General features: G+C 46.5%; 1 protein-coding gene across 1 annotated transcript; it reads left to right on the top strand.

Annotated features, from left to right (window-relative positions):
• Positions 1-1,063: 1,063 nt before the first annotated feature.
• On the top strand, positions 1,064-5,620 carry NKX2-6 (NK2 homeobox 6). The gene is made up of 2 exons (XM_055578755.1): positions 1,064-1,340; positions 4,995-5,620. Exons 1-2 carry the CDS (start codon positions 1,064-1,066, stop codon positions 5,618-5,620), a joined length of 903 nt encoding a protein of 300 aa, XP_055434730.1.
• The last annotated feature ends 17,065 nt before the right edge of the window (positions 5,621-22,685 follow it).

Genomic DNA, 22,685 nt, shown 5'->3' with positions numbered 1-22,685 from the left:
TCCTTCACTGTACACACAGGCTGTCTTTATTCGGCGCTGGCTGTGTCCAAGGATCTTTTCTGAAGATTTGATGCTAGTCAAAACTAGCACCCTTTCATGGGGCGCCGCGTTCCTACACGCATGCTCACACACTCAAGACAACTTTGGGGAAGATAAATTAGGGGAGGAAACGAAGGAACTTAGAGTCGTGAAAGGTAAAGTGAGCCCCTGTCTGGCACCTACACCGGGGCGAGAGCTGTTCCTTTCCTCCTCTCCACCCACTCGCGAGCCTGCTAAGAGGCCAGAGTCTCCCTCGGAGCCTTTCTTAGCTCCAGGGCTGAGAGGTCCCTCCTGGGAAGTGGCAGGTCTCGCTTTCCCGCACCCGACTCGGCTATAAATGAGACAGTTCCACATCAGTCTTGGCCGTGGACGGTCAAGACTCACTCCTCCAGGATCCAGCTTCTGCTCCCTGGAAGGAGCTCCCAGCCGTTAGGCCCCGACTGTGCGCGCACCAAGACTCCCGCGTTCAGCTCCAATTCTGCGCGTGCCCAGAGGTCTCGCTCTAGAGTTTTCCAGCCAGATCGCGAGGGACCGACTCGGGTTGCAGAGCAAGGGTTCCACCCCCATCTCCGCACACTTTCTAGGAGAGTCCCGAGGGACCCATGGTTGACTTCGGAAGCTCTGGTTTGTAATGTATTCACGTTACAGGCGAGCCGCGCGCACCCTCTCTCCCCTTTTCCTTGCTTTTGAAAACCCAAACCTTCCGGAAAGTGGCTGGAGGTTGGTGAGAAATTAGGAGGGCAGAGAAGAAAGGACTGCGGCGGGTGGGCGGTTGGCGGGAGGGGATGATGCTAAGTTAACACGTGGATTCTGCAAGAACCAATGGGGTTCCGCGGTTTTGTCACTCAGTTCTCCGGGTCAGTCGTCTGGCAAGGATGGTCCAGAGGGAAGGCGCAATCCGGGACGCTGGGCGTCTGTCGCAGATCTTGAGTCTGCGGGGTCTGCAGCAACAAAACGGAAAGCTCTGGGCGCTCCGCTCTGTGGGGACCAGGGACGCCCCAGCCCCGCCCCTTCCGCCTTTGGGATGTTACTGAACCCCGTCACCTCCACTCCCTTTTCGGTCAATGACATCCTGAGCCTGGAGCGTGAGCATCTCGGCCCGGATGCCTTGCAACTCCAGAGGACACCGAGGAGCCCGGAAAACTTTCAGTACCTGCGACCGGTCCCAGAACAGCGAGGGTCCGAGGTCCCCAGCATCCGGAGCGCAGACAGCGAAGACAGAAGGCAGGAAGGGTCGGAGCCTTCCGGGGGTCCCTGTGAGTTAGTCACAGAGATGGACGCTAAACCGGTGGGTGAGCCAGGTGAGTAGGAGCTGGGGTTTTGGATCTTACAGGGAGACCAAGGAGTGGGGTTAGATCATTACCAATTGGCGTTTGTAGGGGACACTCATCTCCTGGTCTTCCCGGCCCTATTTTTCTTCACTAGAAGAGTCAGAAGGACTGGGCTTTCAGCCCCCTCTACCATCCCCTCCAGACATCTGAACGAAAATAAGGTCCTGAATCTTGGGGGCTCACGATTTCCACAGCCTGTCCTACATGATTCCCAGAAACACATTCCCCCCTACTCACTGAGGCAGTTCCCAGAAATTCCAGTTTCTCTTCCTTTTTATAAATTTATTTTTAATTGGAGGATTATTACTTTACAATGTTGTGTTGATTTCTGCCATACAACAAGAGTTAATCTGTCATAAGTATACATATATCCCCTCCCTCTGAACCTCCCTCCCATCCTACCCCTCTAGGTCATCACAGAGCATAGCTTCTTTCTTACAGCAAGACCCTCTGCAGTATCTTAGCTGTGCTTCATCACCACCAGCTTTTCCTGCCATCTCCTTGTCTCTCTCTACCCTAGACCATCTGCCAAAAGTGTAGCCATCAAAGCAGCTGGGCGCTTTGGGAGAGGAAACTCTGTTAGGCTCTGGGATCAGTCCCAGCCCAGTCTTTTCTTGGGGCTTGCTGAGTGGCCAGCCCAGTAGTTCCTCTGACTGCAGCTCAGTAAGGGCAGCTCGAGTTTTAGCTGCTCTGGGAGACAGAAGATTTCAGCAGAGTCTCAGCGTCTGGTCTCCAAAGGCACAACCTGTGCATTGGCAGACAGACCCAGGGATCTGCGTCCAGCTGCAGGGAGGGAAGAGGTGGAGAGGGCTTGTGATGGGTTGGCTCCTGCCATCCGGGAAGCTTTGGCAGGGGAGACTCAACAGTCTGAGGGATGAAAAAGCCACTCTTTCTCTTGCCAAACTCTGCGTCTCAGTTCCCAGCCTTCATGCAGGTCTGGGGGCTTCAGGATGATCCTCACAGGTCAGGTCTCCTCACCCAGGCTATGCCATAGCCACTCTATTTGAGCCTCAACCTAACCACATGAAGAAAATAAAGATGCTAGTTTGGAGTTAGAAGACTCGAGAGTCCCTTGAACTGCAAGGAGATCAAACCAGTCAATCCTAAAGGAAATCAACCCTGGATATTCATTGGAAGGATTGATGCTGAAGCTGAAACTCCAACTCCACTCTGGCCACCTAATGTGAAGAGTCAACTCATTGGAAAACATCCTGATGCTGGGAAAGATTGAGGGCAGGAGGAGAAAGGGATGACAGATGATGAGATGGTTGGATGGCATCATGTGTTTAGTGAAGTTTGAGCAAACTCTGAGAGATACTGAAGGACAGAGAAGCCTGGAGTGCTGCAGTCCATGGGGTCGAAAAGATTCAGACACAACGTGACTGAACAACAACACAAAAACAGCCAGGAGCCTGGAGAAACGTATACTTTGTTGTGTTCTTAAAGAAACCTGTGAATATTCTGCAGCAGACTCTAAGCCCTCAACTCCCCCAGTGCTGCTCAGCCAACTGACCTTTCATTTTGGCTTTGCTGAAGAAGCGTCACACTCCTCTGACTCTTGCTATCACCTCGAAGCTGAAGACACTGCAGTGCACTCCTCCTCTGCTGCCGCACCTGGGGCAGTGACAATGAGAAGGGGCCTGGTCTGGCTCCAGGATCTAAGCCCAGGGGCCATGGCAGCCACTGATTACACGTGGAAGAGACACTCCTGGGGGACTCTGTGCTCCTCCGCCATCCCCACCTTGCTTTCAGGGACACAGGGTGACATGGGCTCCAAACTGTGACCAGGAGGGAGACACAGGGTGACAGGGACTCCAAACTGTGACCAGGAGGGAGACACAGGGTGACAGGGACTCCAAACTGTGACCAGGAGGGAGACACAGGGTGACAGGGACTCCAAACTGTGACCAGGAGGGATTGAGGTGGCCTGAAGCCCCTCAGCCTGAGTGGTCAGCAACTCCCAAATGGGGTCTTGCTGGCTCCACAGAGTCACTGAAGGCCAGTAGTTACATTTTGATTTGCTAAAAAAACAAACCCTTGTCAATGTTTTTCCTCTTTGTGGGGAGAGATGTTCTCAGTTTGTCTGAACACAGGCTTCGCGGAGGGAAGGTCTTGTTTCCTCAATCTGAAATGCCAAACAGTTCCATCCCGCAGGAGACTGTGCCAGCTGGCTGTGGATTTGAGCCGGTTCCGACAGCACTGGTTGTAATTAGGAGCATCGTGCTCTACCTCACCACGCACACGCATCACTCCACATTCCGGTTTTCTCCTCTCATGAATTTCATGAAAACTTAGCACTGCCTCCCTGCTTGTTCTTGCTCCGTCACTCAGTTGTGTCTGACTCTTTTCAACCCCATGGACTGTCAGCTGCCAGGCGCCTCTGTCCGTGGGATTCTCCAGGCAAGAATACTGGAGTGGGTTGCCATTTCCTTCTCCAGGGGAATCTTTCTGACCCAGGGATAGAAACCGAGTCTCCTACATTTCTTGCACTGCCAAGCAATGCAGGCAATTTTTTTTTTTTTAACCACTGAGCCACCTGGGAAGCCTCCCTTCTTATCCTTGGGTAAAAACAGAGCTTTGCCAAAATAGGAGAGAGTACGATAAAAGGAAAGGAAGCTTGCATTTTGCCGGGCTGGGCACAGCTGCCCTGGGGTGATATTCGAGGAGCTCTTTCTCTTCCAAACAGGAAGTCAGGGAGGAGCCAATGCTACCTGCTTGCCAGGGAGGTCCCAAAGAGCAAAGAGCCCACTTTTTAAAAAAAGAGCCAAATGTGGATCTCAAATTTATATACTTGCAAAGAGAACCTTAGTTTCTGAGCCAAGAATCAGGAGCCAAAAATTATTTTGTTTTGTTAATTTGGATTACAAAGCATCGTGTTCGAGAAACATGGGGTGGGTCCCTGATGACAAAAGAAGCGAGGATGTCAGTAAAGGTGGGTAGCACTGGAGCCCCAGCACTTGCATTAGAAGCAGGGGCCACAATAGATAACCAGGCTCTCTCTCTCTCTCTTCACTATGAGCAATCTAAAGTTAATCTCTTATAGACTGGCAGTAAATGTTTCCCCAAACTTACCCACACTTGAGAATTGCAGTCAAAGTGAATAGCTCAGATACAGACATACTAAGAAGAAAATGAAGCTTAGAGTCTTGATCAAGAGTCTAACTTTGGGGAATCGGCTGTACACTGAGAAACACAGAGTCATAACTTGCATTATGCTTCCCTGGTGTCTCAGTCGGTAAAGAAGCCGCCTGCAATGCAGGCGACCTGAATTCAACCCCTGGATCCAGAAGATCCCCTGGAGAAGGAAATGGCAATCCACTTCGGTATTCTTGCCAGGAGAAATCCCATGGACAGAGGAGCCTGATGGGCTACAGTCCATGGGATCGCAAGAGTCAGACACGACTTAGGGACTAAACCACTAGCACCAATCATCACCACGGGTACAAAAGAGACAACTTGGGGGAAAGGAACATTTAGAGCGACCTGGGACGGGGTGAGAGGGTAAGCAGAAGGAAGAGACCGGCGCGCAAGGTGAAGGCTACCAGGGAGGAGGGGCGTCCCTTGGAAAAATCGCTCCGGTGAGCCTTAGGCTGGCGCAGACGGTGTTCCTTCCTGTACTTTTAGAGTCCGTCCTCAGCGGAGCCTCGTTCCCCGGCGGCGGGACCCGGGTGCCTGAGCGAGGCGCAGGGGACAGCGGCGGCGGCGCGCGCGGGGATGGCGCGGAGCATCCCACTGCACGGCCCCGGCGGAAGCCGCGCGTGCTCTTCTCGCAGGCGCAGGTGCTGGCGCTGGAGCGGCGTTTCAAGCAGCAACGGTACCTGTCGGCCCCGGAACGCGAGCATCTGGCCAGCGCGCTGCAGCTCACGTCGACGCAGGTCAAGATCTGGTTCCAGAACCGACGTTACAAGTGCAAGAGACAGCGCCAGGACAAGTCCCTGGAACTGGCGGGCCACCCCCTAGCGCCGCGCCGGGTGGCGGTGCCCGTGCTGGTGCGCGATGGCAAGCCCTGCCTGGGACCTAGCCCTCCCGCTTTCCCCGGCCCCTACGGGGCCGCAGCGGCGCCCTATTCCTGCTACGGCCACTACGCAGGCGCTCCCTACTGTGCCGGCTACGGCGGCGGCTACGCGGGCGCACCCCCGGGCCCCGCACCCCCAGTCCCCCAGGCCAGTTCGGGCTTCGGCGCAGGTGGGCCGAGCGCCAGCCCTCAGAGCCCTCTGCCCGCCACACTGCAGGGTGTCAGGGCCTGGTGAGGCGTCTTATCTCGGATATGCCACCCTGACCAGAGGCTCAGTCCCGCCTCCCCGCTGTCCGGTCGCGGCTGGGATGAGGGACCGCCGCGGAGGAGGAAGCAGGCGACCCGGTGGCACTTCTCTCCCGAGCGGTGCCTGGGACTGCGAATTGCCCCCCGAGCAGCCATCCAGCTGAAGGCCCTGTCGGCGATCTCCTCCCCAAAGACGCAAACCCTGGCCTCCGCCAGCCGCCCACCCAGCGACATCCGGGAAGGAGAAAAGCCGAGGGTGGCTGACAGTTTCGGGGGTCAGATTAGTACTGAGGCAGGACACTTTTCAGGCCTCAACCCCAGGGGCTGCGAGGCTCTTTTATTTGTGTGCGGCAGCCCCGGAGGATGGCGAGATGATGGGGTTGTTGTAGAGGGTCTCGACCCCTCAATTAAAGGCAACAGGCGGGAAAGAAGGAGAAAATGAGATGAGCCAGGGGAGAGGGATGAAGAGCCTGGAAGAGGAGGACCGAGGAGCAAAGAAGACTTGTGCGAGACACATGCTCCTGTGGGGGTTAGTCTGCGTTGAGCACCCCCTTCCAGGGCTACACTCCGTGGGACTCAGTGTTAATCTAGGCGAGCGCTTTTTTTCTGGAGCCACAGTTGTTCTCTAAAAGGTATCCACCACTCTCTAGTTCTTCCCTCACTGTAAGTGCATCTTATCTCCTGTTTTCAGCTCAGCCTAAATATATGTGTCTGTGTGTTTGTCTTGTGTATATGCCATTAGAATTTATCCACTTCTCGATATCCACTAAAGAGCTTAGAATAAAGTAAAAATGAAACCCAGAAGTTCTAATCTTCAGTACACAGCGAATTCCCTAGAGAGACAAAACTTGCTTTCAGCTCTTGGAGGGGTTACCTCTCTCCACCCCTTTCCCAGCCTGCTCCTATAGATTTTCTTTCAGAAGGTAGCAGGCTTCTAAACTTCCCATCAGGTAAGGAGCTTCCAGTTGTCCTAACATAATGGGCAGGAAACCTGAACTTTAGGGGAAATTATAACTCCCCCAGGCACAAATATGTTTGAAACCACGCTCACTGAAGACTGAAAACAAACTCATTTTATTAATGGGGACATGGGTATCAAATAAGTTGTCTTTGGTAGGTATTAGTAGGAAAATAAGACTCATTTCTTTTTTTCTTGGATATCTTTTTTTTTTTCCCTAAGACAATGAAAAAGTATGCATTTTCATCCCCTGGACCACTAACTTATCAAAAGTTGCTGCCGCTGCTGCTGCTAAGTCGATTCAGTCGTGTCCGACTCTGTGCCACCCCATAGACGGCAGCCCACCAGGCTCCCCCATCCCTGGGATTCTCCAGGCAAGAACACTGGAGTGGGTTGCCATTTCCTTCTCCAATGCATGAAAGTGAAAAGTCCAAGTGAAGTCGCTCAGTCGTGTCCGACTCTTAGCGACCCCATGGACTGCGGCCCACAAGGGTCCTCCGTCCATGGGATTTTCCAGGCAAGAGTACTGGAGTGGGTTGCCATTGCCTTCTCCGTATCAAAAGTTAACTTCTATTATTTAATGAATTCTAATATTTAAATTGTACCAGCCCTGCATTTTCTCATTTCTGAATTTGCCCTAGTTTTGTGTGTGTGTGTGTGTCCGTGTGTCTGTGTGTGTTTTACCAACGTGGAAAACACAGACTGCTTGGTACTATGTAAACTATGCCTGACTATTGACAGCTTGTATCTCTTAAAGTTTACGTGTAAGTTAAGAACAAGTGTAATTACTCATATTTCTCTTTACTAGAATTTCCTTACATTCTCTTCTTTTTGCTTCCATCCCTTTTCTCTTTTATTTCTCCATAAAAATCTGTTAATAAAAGTGTGTTTAGAAACCACCCTGTGGGGTCTTTCAATTATAGTCAGTCTTATATGCCTGGGATTAAAAAGTACGGTCTGTATATTTTAAATTGGGAACTCTCAATAAATACTCCTTGGTCAATTAAGCTAAGACTAGAAAAGAGAGCGACTACAATTAAAATCACCATTATGAGAAATCTGTCAGAGTGTTGTCATTCTTCTTTCACTTTGGGGGCAGGAGTTATCCCTTACAAGAGGAAAAGTTACTCTTGGACACTGGCCTTAGATTTATGACAGTTGAGTTAAATTCTATACTGCCACTGAACAACCATCTCTCTGGCCTTCAGTTGTTAACAAGTTGTATTAAATTTCCCTGAGATCAGATTCTAGACTACTATATGTTAATTTTTAAGACTCTTTTGTTCTTCTTTGGGTAAAGTTCTTACCTAGAAATATAAGTCATCCTTGTACGGATCTAGCAAGGTACTTGGTACAGAGTAGAAAATTAGTAAATGCTATTCTGTTCACCCTCCACTCTCTTGCAACCCAACGAGTGGTTACCAGACGGGTGTTCTTTTCGTTTCTTTCTTTTCTGGATATATAGTTGATTTATTAGGTTGGCCAAAAAGTTTGTAAGATTGTATGGGAATTTTTGGCCAACCCAATACAATGTTGAATTAGTTTCCAGTGTACAGCAGTGTTGTTCTGAATAGACCTTGCCTCCCAGCGCCCTCCAGGCTTTGTGCCACATGGAAACACCCAGAGGGAGAGCGATGGCTGTGGTCAAGTCTGCAAGTGAAGAGGACGGGAGCTTAGTTCAATCATTAGTATCTCACTTATCGCTGAACATGGAACACAAGAGAAAATAAGATTTGGCTGCTGCCCTTAAGGAATTTATTATCTAACTGCATGCCAGAGACTAACATGAGCAGGGCATCTAAAAATACAAGGTGGGATATGCTACATGTCAAGGGCAGACAGACAGTAAGCTCTCTAGAAAGAATGAAAATCCTGTGTGAGCTGGGATGCCTAGAGAGGTGCTTAGAGGAGGTGGATTCGCCTGGTGACTGGGGGAAAGACACTGCTTACTGACGAAGGTCTAGGATTTAGGGATGAAGAAAAGTAACCCAGCACATACCAAAGCTTGACTCATATTTTCTAGTAGTGGGAGAGGCAGTTCAAGGGCAGCTTCTGCGACTTTGTAAGCTGCATTCAGTTGGCTAAGGGAGAGCGGGAGGCAGGAGTGGGTCTTGTTTTCACAGACACCCAAGATACTCCATTGACCTGGGACATTTTCTGTTTTGCTGTCTGGCTTGCTGTAGCAAGCATATTCACTGGCCCCAGCAAACAAGCAAAACCCATAACAAAACCTCGTCCATGTGCAACCCGTGTGATTTTTTCCCTTAGATAAGAGCTTGGAAATTTGAGATTCACAGGACACTAAGATTTCTTTCCAAAAGGAAAGGAGAGCAAAGGAAAACTCTCTGTTCCCATCTCCCTACTTTAAGTGATCCTGTCAGGATCACTTTAAAACACATCCCTCTCTCAGCTCATCAAGCCCACCCCATCAGCTGCCCATCTTCCGTCCTGGAATCTCTCCTTCGCACTGAAAGCTGCCCCTTTTTGTGTGTCTTACCGAGAGCAGCTTATCCAAGGCAGGGCTTTCACCAGGGAGCCGCTCTGTAAGCAATCAGTCTCTTATCTGCATCGTTCAGTCCCGTCACTCCAGTCACCTCTTAATGTTCACAAGTTTCCCAAATGGGAAGTAATTGACCTCTAAACAAAACAAAAAAGCTCTCAGAGAGATAGCAGAGGTTCCTTTCCTGACCGTCCCAGGGCTAGGGTCTCACCTAGGCCAGGTGGATAAGTCAATAAAATTGCAGACTTCCTGGCTCCCTGTCCTTCCTCCCCCCACCCCCTACCCTGGCCCTTGAAGCTAGCTTCATTTGATACTATCTGCAAATCCGATGGAACATGAGTCAAACTGTAGACCTCAGGGTGGCCAGAGATTTCTGGTATTATTTTCCCCATAATTTTGTCATTATGAAGATAAAACATGGAGAAGTGAAGTGACGTGAAGGCGCTCAGTCGTGTCCAACTCTTTGTGACCCCATGGACTGCAGCCTACCAGGCTCCTCCATCCATGGGATTTTCAGGCAAGAGTACTGGACTGGGTTGCCATTTCCTTCTCCAAAAACATGGAGGAGCATATTTAAAGCTTTAAAGATTCCATTTGAAAATGTTTGTAATTACTCAGCCATAAAAAGGAATGAAGTTGAGTCATTTGTAGAGATGTGGATGGACCTAACTCTGTCACCCAGAGTGAATTACGTCAGAAAGAGAAAAACAAATATTGTATATTAACATATATATATGGAATCTAGAAAAGTGGTATAGATGATCCTATCTGGAAAGCAGAAATAGAGACACAGACATAGAGAACAAATGTATGGACAGCAAGGGGGAAGAGGGTGAAATGAATTGGGAGATTGGGATTGATATATATACACTATTGATACTACATATAAAATAGAACCTACTGTATAGCACAGGGAGCTCCACTCAGTGCTCTATGACATAAATGGGAAGGAAATCCAAGAAAGAGAGGATATATATATAGATGTATAGCTTTGCTGTACAGCAGAAACTAACACAACTTTGTAAGGCAGCTATACTCCAATAAAAAATCTTAGTGTAAAAAAAGAATATCCATACTTGTTTGAAAATGTTATTAAAATACTGCTTCTTCTTACAGCTACATATCTATGTGAGCACAGATTTTTTTTCACATACTTATTAAAACAATGTATTGCCACAGACTGTGTACACAGATATGAAAATCTAGCCATCTTCTATTAAACCAAATGTTGAGGAACTTTGCAAAAATGTGAAACAATGCCATTCTTAACTGTTTTTTTTTGTTTTGTTTTGTTTGGGATAATATAATTATATTAACATGTACTGTGTTTAACAGTTTTAAATTAATAAATATGTTAATCCTTTAAAAAAGTGTTTGTACTCATCAGTTTATACTAGGTCTTCGCCATATCAGTCCACATATCAGTCCACTAACTTGCCCTTTTCCTTTTTCACAAAACAAGGGAACTAACTCCCTGGCATAATAGCTATGCTCCCAAATCCCACCATCCAGAAAGAGGCCTCTTCAGAGAGACGGAAGATGATGGAGGATCCGAGTTGGAGCTGTTGGACTTCATTCTTCTGCAGTGTGACTAGGTGTGTCTTCTGCAGACACGCTAGGTGAACTTGAGCAAGCTTTGTATCCTCTATGGGCTTCAGCCTCTTTATAAAATCAAGGAGGTAGATCTCTGAGGTTATTATTCTAATTTGTAGTGGTTCTTTATTGATTCAAATGCTTTTTATGTTTTTTTAATTGTAGGTTAGATCATATATCCAGAAGATACATATAACACACACACACAACGTAATTACTGCGAAACAAACACCAATGTACACCTTCCCAAGTCAAGAAGTAGGGGGTGCCAGCTCCCAGAAGCCCTTCTCGCCAAAGCCCTCCAAGAATTCAGACCTCTTCCTTCCTTCCTTCCCCAAAGGAGATACCAGCTATTCTGACTTCCGTGATAATAATTCATAGGCTTCTCTTTATGGATTTACTCATATGGAAACATCCCTCAACAATATGGTTTAATTTTGCCTGGTGATAGATGTTGCATAAATAGACTCATAGTACATGTATTATTTTGTTCGACTGGGGCATAGTTGATTTACAATGTTGTGTTGGCTTTTATATTCACTATGAAATATAGTGGCTTATGTATTTTGTATTCTTTGTATTCACTATATAAGGAAGTGAATCAGCTCTATGTATATATACATCCCATCCCTCTAGGACCTCCATCCCACACCTCTAGGTCATCACAGAGAATGGAGCTGAGCTCCCGGCACTATACTGCAAAGTCCCACTAGCTAGCTATTTTGCACATGGCAGTGTATATACATCAATCCCAATTCAATTCATCCTGCCCCCCTCCACCCTCCCATTCACACATCCATTCTCTACGTCTGCATCTCTGTTTCTGCCCTGCAAATAGGTTCATCTGTACCATTTTTCTAAGAGATACCTAGACTTCCGAGGTGGCGCTAGTGGTAAAGAACCCACCTGCCAATGCAGGAGACGAAAGAGACAGAGGGTCCGAAGATCCCCTGGAGAAGGGCATTGCAATCCACTCTGGTATTTTTGCCTGGAGAATCCCACAGACAGAGGAGCCTGGCGGGCTATGGTCCATAGGGTTGCACAGAGTTGGACATGACTAAAGAGACTTGGCACACACGTACCACTTTTCTAGATTTCACCTATATGCGTTGATATATATTTATTTTCTCTTTCTGACTTACTTTACTCTGTGTGACAGACTCTAGGTCCATCCATTCCTTTTTATAGCCTAGTGACATTCCATTGTATATATGTACCACATCTTCTTTATCCATTCCTCTGTTGAAGGACATTCAGGTTGCTTCCATGTCCTGGCTATTGTAAATAGTGCTGCAATGAAACATTGGGAGTGCATGTGTCTTTTTGAATTATGGTTTTCTCAGCGTACGTGCCCAGTAATGGAATTACTGGGTCATATAGTAGTTCTGTTTTTAGTTAGCATGCGTTCTTTAGTGACTTGCTTCTTTTTTTCAACTTGATGTTTGTGAGATTCATCTGTGAGGTTGGGTGGAATTTAAGTGTGCTCATTCTCATTGCTACATTATATCCCCATTGAATGTATGTGCCTCAATATACTATTTACTGAAAATGCAACCAGCTGGTTGCTATAAACACAGGATACTGCTGGCAGTTTTTACTCACAGGTATGGCTGCTGTATTCTCTAGCTGGAATTGGTCCTGGCTTCTAAAAACTGTTACGCTTTACAAAGCAAGGATCCATCTGCATACAGATTTCTGTGTGTGTGAGTGTGTGTGTGTGTGTTCAGTTTCTCAGTCATGTCTGGCTCTTTGCAGCCCCATGGGCAGCAGCCCACCAGTCCCTTCTGTTCATGGTATTTTCCAGGCAAGAACACTGGAAAGAGTTACCATTTGTTTCTCCAGGGGATCTTCCCAACCCAGGTATCGAAGTGGCATCTCTTGAGTCTCCTCCACTGCCAGGTAGATTCTTTACCACTGTGCCACCTGGGAAGCCCTTCTACCTATATAACAGCAACCTTTGACCTTTTGTATGAGTTCACTGTGTACGCACGACCTCCATCTGAGGCAGAGCATTTTACTGTTCCCATTTGCAGAGAAAGAGTCCGAGGGTCAGAGAGATGACAGTCACCCATTAAGTTAGTGCCAGAACTGGGACTAGACCCCAGACTCCTCCCCCGGTCCTGGGTTACTTCCACTGAATACTCAACGAGGAGTTCATGTCCTCACACAAATCAGGTGACTGTTAGGTGACACTGTTTTCTTTATTTCCTGGGGGAAAAAAAGCTTAAAAGGGATGTTTTGTAAAGCATCCAGAGGGGATAAATATGAAGTAAGAGAGGTGGGATGTGGATGGAGAGACATAACTGCCTTTTTGGCACTTGTGAGCAAACAGAATGCTGGCTTTCCAGGTGGTGCTAGTGGAAAAGACCCCACCCGCTGATGCAGGAGAGATAAGAGATGCAGGTTCAATTCCTAGGTCGGGAAGATCCCCTGGAGGAGAAAATAGCAACCCACTCCAGTATTCTTGCCTAGGAAATCCCATTTTCCAAATCCCCTGCTTCCAAATCCTTCTGGAAACAGAGGAACCTGGTGGGCTACAGTCCATGGGGTCGCAAAGAATCAGGCAAAACTGATGTGACTGGGTACGCAAAAAAACACAAGATGCCAGGGAGGTGGGAGGTGGATGGACAGATATAACTGCCTTTTCAGGCACTTGTCAGCAGACAGAATATTTGAGTGCTCTGACTGCGGCACACCCTTGACCACATTTGTCTGCATTTTCCTCTGACTCTGTGCCCCCAGAGAGGCTGATTCGTTTTTTCAGTGGCCAGCTCCTGAGAACAGAGAGAATTCAGACTGAGCTGTTTCTCCTCATTCCCACCTCCCCCAACCTGGGGAGAGAAAGCTCCGTGGGAAGTCCCTCTGCCTTCCTTTTTCTCTGTTTAGACTCTGGCAAGCCCTCCCCACCCCCCATCCCAGTCATCCTGATAGAAGGATGTGGTCTTAGTGACACAGTCCAGATTCCACTGGAGGAAAAGCTGATATACCCGCAGTTCGGCTACAGACCTCAGAGCGCTTTCTGACTTAGTCCCTCTGGGGCCGTCCTCATAATCTGGTCTCAGTCAGACCTGCTTCCTTCCCATGCAGACGTCAGTAGCTTTTGCTTCCTCCCATCACAGGCCCAGCTTAATTGCCTGAAACCCTAGGGCCCAGGAAATTGGAATCCGAAATTAGGACTTCAGTGGGCCAAAGGTGAGCCTTTCTTTCTTTCTTTTTTTTTTTTTCATTTACTTTAATCAGAGGATAATTACTTTACAATATTGTGATGGTTTTTGCCATACATCAAATATGAATCGGCTATAGGCATACACGTGCAGGGCAGCAAAGGAGACAGAGCATAAAGAACAGACTTTTGGACTCAGTGGGAGAAGGAGAGGGTAGGATGATTTGAGAGCCTTTCTTTTGGTGGCCTCTGTTTCCTGTCCTTCACTGGGCCCTCTGGCACCTACCCTGGACATTCTCTGTAGCTCAGGTCTCCCAGGACCTGCTCCTAGAGCATCTTGGACTTCCCTATCATAATGCATTTACTCTCTGTCTGTTGTCCCATCTAAACAATCAGCCTCATGTCTGCCTCAGACCCTCGTGTGCTTCTGATACACCCTGTGCCTGTCATGGAGAAGGGGCTCAGTACTGTTTGTTGATTGAACAAATGAGTGAATGGTCGCTATCTGGCTTCCTTGCATGGCCCCACAAAGTCTGCATTAAAGAGTTGGCTCTGACCTGGCTCCTTGGGAATCAGAACATTCTGGAAGAAAGTGCCCTTATATGTGGATACAAATCTGACTCCTGGCAGGGATCATCTAATCTCTGACATCAGGGACCCTAAGAATTTCTGTCAGCCAGGGCATATGGCCATGGTGAAAAAGAATCCCTCTGTTTAATCCTAGCTACTCTCTTGTAGGTCAACTTAATTTTAATTAATAAGTATTAAGGAAGATTAGGGGCTTCCCTGGTGGCTCAGATAGTAAAGAATCTGCCAGCAATGTGGGAGATGCAGGTTCGATCACTGGGTAGGGAAGATCCCCTGGAGAAGGGAATGGCTACACACTCCAGTATTCTTGCCTGGAGAATCCCATGGACAGAGGAGCCTGGTGGGCTATAGTCCATGGGGTCGCAAAGAGTCAGACACAGCTGAGCAGCTAACACTAACGAGGAAAATTAGGTCGAACATTGTGGGGGCACGTACAACCAGTATCATTTTCAAAATATATACAAAATCAGAGGAATTCAAGGATGCAGAAAACAGAGTCCTTATCTTCAAGATCATAAAACTATGGGTAAGACAAGTACCTATTCAGCCAAATATGCTACAGGAAAAACTAGAAAAGGTACATTATGAACATATAAATCATTCAATTCACTGAACATGCTGTAGAGGCTTCTAGATACCATCCAATATCTGTTTCCTCCTTTGTTCTTTAGTAATGGAACCCCAGAGTTTTAGTTAAGCACAAAACCTTTTAGCTAAAGATGATATTTCCCAGAGTCCTTTGTAGCTAGGGGTTGCCAAGTAGCTAAGTTCTGGTTAAAGGGATATAGGGCTTAGTGGCTCAGCAGTAAAGAATCCACCTGCAACACAGGAGACTTGCTGGAGACAGACTTTCAATCCCTGGGTCAGGAAGATGCCCTGAGTAGGAAATGACAATCCACTCCAGTATTCTTGCCTGGGAAATCCCAAGGACAGAGGAGCCTGTTGGGCTCCATGGTCCATGATATTGCAAAGAACTGGACATGACTGAGTAAGTAAACAACAACAAAAGAGGTATAAGCAGAAGTGATGTGTGCAACATTTAAAGACATAGCCTTAAATGGAAGGTACCTTCCCTCCACTTCCTTTTTCTTCCACCTCCTGGCTGGAATACAGATGAAATGGTGGGAGCAGTAGCAGCTATCTTAGAGTATGACAGAGCAACAAGAGGGAAGAGGCCTGGGTCCCCAGCACTAGGAAACCACCTTATCAGCTTGGATCGGCTTACACCCCATCTATTATATGAGAGAAAAATAAACATTTGTCTCATGTAAGCCACTGTTATTTTGACCTTTGTTATAGCAGCTGAATGCATATCTTAACTGATAGAAGACACAAGGAGGTAATTAGAAGATTGGCTGATACTAATGCGATAAATGTTTAGAGGAGAAATAAATCAAGGCAAAAGAAGGTACCCTCAAAGAGACAGAACTTAAGACAAGCCCCACATTTGGAAGGCTGGAGGAAAAACATGGAAATCTATGTAGACAGATGTAGAGAGGGCTGTGGGTGCTAAAATGCATGAGAGCCAAGGACTCTGAGATGACATTGAAGGCTGGACGTGTCTATAGTCGTGGTGTTTGGCTTGTCTGAAGGTTACCTACCATTTCTCCCAAATCCCACACCTACAGCTGCAGCTCCCACCTCCATCCTGAATTCCAGATCCACATTACCCAGTACTCCCTGGACATCTCCATTTGAATGTTTCCCAGACAGCTCAATCGAAAAACAAACCCACCTCTCTCTACCTTTCTCCTGCCAAACCTGCTCCATTTTCCTGAGTGGGTTTAAGAAATTTATCCAAACCACCACCACTAAAGATAGAGGCAGAAGTTGAGCCTCCAGAGTTCATTTACTTTCCATTATATTCTGTTGCTATTTCACACATATTCAGTTCAGTTCAGTTCAGTCGCTCAGTTCTGTCCGTCTCTTTGCAACCCCATAAACCACAGCATGCCAGGCCTCCCTGTCCATCACCAACTCCCGGAGTTTACCCAAACTCATGTCCATTGAGTCGGTGATGCCATCCAACCACCTCATCCTTTGTCATCCCCTTCTCCTCCTGCCCTCAAACTTTCCCAGCATCAGGCTCTTTTCAAATGAGTCAGCTCTTTGTATCAGGTGGCCAAACTATTGGAGTTTCAGCTTCAACATCAGTCCTTCCAATGAACACCCAGGACTGATCTCCTTTAGAATGGACTGGTTGGATCTCCATGCAGTCCAAGGGACACTCAAGAGTTTTCTCCAACACCACAGTTCAAAAGCATCAATTCTTCTGTGCTCAGCTTTCTTTATAGTCTAACTCTCACATCCATACATGACTACTGGAAAAACCATAGCCTTGACTAGATGGACCTTTGTTGACAAAGTAATGTCTTTGCTTTTTAATATGTGTCTAGGTTGGTCATAACTTTCCTTCCAAGGAGTAAGCGTTTTTTAATTTCATGGCTGCAATCACCATCTGCAGTGATTTTGGAGCCCAGAAAAATAAAGTCAGCCACTGTTTCCACTGTTTCCCCATCTATTTGCCATGAAGTGATGGGACCAGATGCCATGATCTTTGTTTTCTGAATGTTGAGCTTTAAGCCAACTTTTTCACTCTCCACTTTCACTTTCATCAAGAGGCTCTTTAGTTCTTCTTCACTCTCTGCCATAAGGGTGATGTCATCTGCATATCTGACGTTATTGATATTTCTCCTGGCAATCTTGATTCCAGCTTGTGCTTCTTCCAGCCCAGTGTTTCTCATGATGTACTCTGCATAGAAGTTAAATAAGCAGGGTGACAATATACAGCCTTGAAGCATTCCTTTACCTATTTGGAACCAGTCTGTTGTTCCATGTCCAGTTCTAACTGTTGCTTCCTGACCTGCATACAGATTTCTCAAGAGGCAGGTCAGGCGGTCTGGTATTTCCATCTCTTTCAGAATTGTCCACAGTTTATTGTCATGCCACACAGTCAAAGGCTTTGGCATAGTCAATAAAGCAGAAATAGATGTTTTTCTGGAACTCTCTTGCTTTTTTGATGATCCAGTGGATGTTGGCAATTTGATCTCTGGTTCCTCTGCCTTTTCTAAAACCAGCTTGAACATCTGGAAGTTCACAGTTCACGTATTGCTGAAGCCTGGCTTGGAGAATGTTAAGCATTACTTAACTAGCATGTGAGATGAGTGCAATTGTGTGGTAGTTTGAACATTCTTTGGCATTGCCTTTCTTTGGGATTGGAATGAAAACTGACCTTTTCCAGTCCTGTGGCCACTGATGAGTTTTCCAAATTTGGTGACATACTGAGTGCAACACTTACACAGCATCATCTTTCAGGATTTGAATTAGCTCAACTGAAATTCTATCACCTCCACTAGCTTTGTTCATAGTGATGCTTCCTAAGGCCCACTTCACATTCCAGGATGTCTGGCTCTAGGTGAGTGATCACACCATCATGATTATCTGGGTCGTGAAGATCTTTTTCATATAGTTCTTCTGTGTATTCTTGCCACCTCTTCTTAATATCTTCTGCTTCTGTTAGGTCCATATCATTTTTTTCCTTTATTGAGCCCATCTTTGCACGAAATGTTCCCTTGGTATCTCTAATTTTCTTGAAGAGATCGCTAGTCTTTCCCATTCTACTGTTTTCCTCTATTTCTTTGCATTGATCACTGAGGAAGGATTTCCCCTCTCTCCTTGCTATTCTTTGGAACTCTGCATTCAAATGGGTATATCTTTCCTTTTCTCCTTTGCTTTCCGCTTCTCTTCTCACAGCTATTTGTAAGGCCTCCTCAGACAGCCATTTTGCTTTTTTCCATTTCTTTTTCTTGGGGATGGTCTTGATTCCTGTTTCCTGTACAATGTCATGAACCTCCATCCATAGTTTATCAGGTACTCTGTCTATCAGATCTAGCCCCTTAAATCTATTTCTCACTTCCACTGTATAATCATAAGGGATTTGATTTAGGTCATACTTGAATGGTCTAGTGGCTTTCCCACTTTCTTCAATTTAAGACTGAATTTTAAGTCAATTTTTACAGGCTTGTCTAACTCAATGAAACTAAGCCATGCCTTGTGGGGCCACCCAAGACTGACGGGTCATGGTGGAGAGGTCTGACAGAATGTGGTCCACTGGAGAAGGGAATGGCAAACCACTTCAGTATTCTTGCCTTGAGAACCCCATGAACAGTATGAAAAGGCAAAAAGATAGGATACTGAAAGATGAACTCCCCAGGTCGGTAGGTGCCCAATATGCTACTGGAGAGCAGTAGAGAAATAACTCCAGGAAGAATGAAGGGATGGAACCAAAGCAAAAACAACACCCAGTTGTGGATATGACTGGTGATATTAGCAAGGGTTGATGCTGTAAAGAGCAATATTGCATAGGAACCTGGAATGTTAGGTCCATGAATCAAGGCAAATTGGAAGTGGTCAAACAGGAAATGGCAAGAGTGAACATCGACATTCTAGGAATCAGCGAACTAAAATGGACTGGAATGGGTGAATTTAACTCAGATGACCATTATATCTACTACTGTGGGCAGGAATCCCTTAGAAGAAATGGAGTAGCCATCATAGTCAACCAAAGAGTCCGAAATGCAATCTCAAAAATGACAGAATGATCTCTGTTCGTTCCCAAAGCAAACCATTCAATATCACAGTAATCCAAGTCTATGCCCCGACCACTTACACTGAAGAAGCTGAAGTTGAATGGTTCTATGAAGACTTACAAGACCTTCTAGAACTAACACCCCCAAAATATGTCCTTTTCATTATAGGGGACTGGAATGCAGAAGTAGGAAGTCAAGAAACACCTGGAGTAACAGGCAAATTTGGCCTTGGAGTACAGAAGGAAGCAGGACAAAGGCTATTAGAGTTTTGCCAAGAGAACGCACTGGTCATAGCAAACACCCTCTTCCAACAACACAAGGGAAGGCTCTACACATGGACATCACCAGATGGCCAACACTGAAATCAGATTGATTATATTCTTTGCAGCCAAAGATGGAGAAGCTCTATACAGTCAGCAAAAACAATACTGGGAGCTAATTGTGGGTTAGATCATGAACTCCTGATTGCCAAATTCAGACTTAAATTGAAGAAAGTGGGGAAAGCCACTAGACCATTTCATACATATAACAGACTGCTTACTGTTATTCAACTAGCTAAACATACAGCTATGTTTGCTAGTGATTGAGCATCCAACACATGCTTTCTGACTGTGATTCTTTTTTTTTTAATCTTAAACTTTTTATTTTGTTTTGGAGTATAGCCGATTAACAATGTTGTGATGGTTTCAGGTGAAAAAAGAAGGGGCTCAGCCATACATATACAAGTGTCCATTCTCCCTCAAATTCCTCTCCCACCCGGGCTGCTGTGTGACATTGAGCAACTGTGCTTCTTTCTGATCCTGATATTGCATCCCAGCCTCAGAGAGAGTGCTAAGCGGGAAAAGGTCTGGCCTGAGAAGCCCATTCAGAGGTTTGGGATGTAAGAGACCACAGATATTCCCATGGGGCCCTGCTGTCTGCCAGGGACATCTGCATTTAGAATCAATCCTGTAGACATATTACATAAAATATTACATGTAACCCAAGTGAAGGACAGGGAGCCCTGGCACACTGCAATCCATGCAGTCACAAACAGCTGGATACAACATAGTGACTGGACAACAACAGAAATCTAAGAACATTTGTGTGGGAGGTAACAGCATAAATATGCTTCCTTGGTGGCTCAGACAGTAAAGAATCTGCCTGCAATGCGGGAGACCTAGGTTCGATCCCTGTGTTGGGAAGATCCCTTGCAAGAGGGCATGGCAATTCACTCCAGTATCCTTGCCTGAAGAATCCCCATGGATAGAGGAGCCTGCCGGGCTATAGTCCATGGAGTCGCAAAGAGTTGGACACAACTGAGTGAGATGGAGAAACAATGGAAACAGTGAGAGATTTTATTTTCTTGGGCTCCAAAATCACTGTGGATGGTGACTGCAGCCATGAAAAAAAAGACGCTTGCTCCTTGGAAGAAAAGCTATGACCAACCTAGACAGCAGAGACATTACTTTGCCAACAAAGGTCCGTCTAGTCAAAGCTATGGTTTTTCCAGTAGTCATATATGGATGTGAGAGTTGGACTATAAAGAAAGCTGAGCACCAAAGGATTGAAGCTTTTGAACTGTGGTGTTGAAGAAGACCACAGTTTGAGAGCCCCTTGGACTGCAAGGAGCCCCTTGGACTGCAAGGAGATCCAATCCGTCCATCCTAAAGGAAATCAGACCTGAATATTCATTGGAAGGACTGATGTTGAAGCTAAAACTCTAATACTTTGGCCACATGATGTGAAGAACTGACTCATTGGAAAAGACCCTGATGCTGGGAAAGATTGAAGGTGGGAGGAGAAGGGGACGACAGAAGATGAGATGATAGGATGGCGTCACTGACTCGATGGACGTGAGTTTGAGTAAGCTCTAGGAATTGGTGATGGGCAGGGAACCCTATCATGCTGCTGTTGATGGGGTCGCAAAGAGTCGGACAGGACTGAGGGACTGAACTGAACTGAACTGAGCGACTAAGCACAGCACACAATAGCACCAACGAAGTAACCCTCTGCCTATGACTGCAGCACTTAAACTGCCCACTAGGGGACACTCTTGCCTCCAGTTTCCCCCGCTATGCGGTGGTGGGGGGGAAGGGAATTCCCCAAATCCCTTGGGCCTCCATCCAAAGCCTTTGCTTCCAACGCAGTGTTTCAGATTTCTTTTTCAGGTCAACCCCTTTGTCTTCCGGTTTGGATGTTGACAGTTGGGAGTGGACAGAAGGAGACAGTGAATCAAGGATTAAGGGCTCCGTAGATACCAGCTGTTGGCCGTGGTTTCAATGTGACAAAGATGCATAACATTATGATAGCATTATGATACTTGTGGCCACACGATCTGTGGGGTGCTTTCCAGGGCTCAGATACCCTCCATATAAACGGCCTCATTTATTAGTCATATGCGGAAGGACTACTCTCACACAAAGGAAACCAGGGAAAGTGAGGGAATTACCCAAGGTCATAGAGTTTGTAATTTGAGTCTGAATATAAACCCACTGATTCTATTACAACTGCTGGGCCAACTTGGGTATCTATAATAAAGTATAACTGTCTGGGTGTGGAATACTAGCTCTGAAGGGCTGATAAAGCCAATATCACTAGATTAGCCTGCAACCTTGTCTTCTTTTTCACTTTTCTCCCCAGGCTCCAAACGCCCTGGGAGGAAACTAATCTGATTGGCTCTTTTCACATTGAACTGTTTTTTTGTTTTTAAACACCAAAAACATTTTGTATTGGGGTATAGCTCATTAACAATGTTGTGGTAGTGAGCAGCAAAGGGACTCAGCCATTCATACACATCCAACAAAGTCCTACTGTGTAGCACAGGGAACTCTGGTCAATGTTACATGCCAGCCTGAATGGGAGAGTGGTTTGGGGGGAGAACAGATACATATATACCCTGAACTGTTCTTGACTCACAGCAGTTTCCTGACTCCTTGAGTTAATGACTGCTTTGAGCATTCATGTCATTAAATCTACTGGATCTGTCTTGGCTTTGCCACTGACCCACTCAGCCAGGGAAGGCAAATTACTTGGTTACTCGATCTCTTCCAGCTTCAACTTCATCTTGGATGAAATGGAGTTAGTTAAACCAGTGGTGATCTGTGACTCTGAGTTACAACTCAGGTAAGTGATAAGAACCCAACTTACACCAGCCTTAGCAAAAAAAAAATTCCAGGCAATTTCTTGACCCCCAGAGCTGAGTGGCAGGAAGGCTTATGGTGAAACTGGCTAAAAGCAGGGATTGGAGTTCATCCAGTCTTTCCCAGTCACTTCTCATTTCTGTTTCTCTCTACCTGGTCAGTTTCATTATCTTGGACCCGCTGAAATTATAGCCAAGTACACAGTCCCTGGCAGTTCAGAATCACATCCTCACAGCTGCATAGTCAGAGACAAAATGGCATTTTCCTTCCAACTCCAGGCTGAAAGACCAAGCCAGATCCTTTTCATCACAGGACATAGTGAGTACCGGGCAAGATAACAAATATGAGAGGGCATTGGGAGGTCTGCCTCAGCTGCAGAATCCCTTCTTCTTGAGGGTTATCCCTGCCCCAGGGAAATTCACTTGCCTATAACCATCATTTTGATGGTTCCTTGTGAGAGCAGATCTTACAGAGGAAGGGGATGAATGGCAGTGCAGTATATTTTGCTGGGTGGGTTGGGTTGGGTTAACCCCCGCCCTGG

The sequence above is a fragment of the Bubalus kerabau genome, chromosome 4 (assembly GCF_029407905.1).
Source record: "Bubalus kerabau isolate K-KA32 ecotype Philippines breed swamp buffalo chromosome 4, PCC_UOA_SB_1v2, whole genome shotgun sequence".
Lineage (NCBI taxonomy): Eukaryota > Metazoa > Chordata > Mammalia > Artiodactyla > Bovidae > Bubalus > Bubalus kerabau.
Note: the sequence above shows the minus strand (reverse complement) of the source record. Positions and strands in the feature narration are given on the sequence as shown.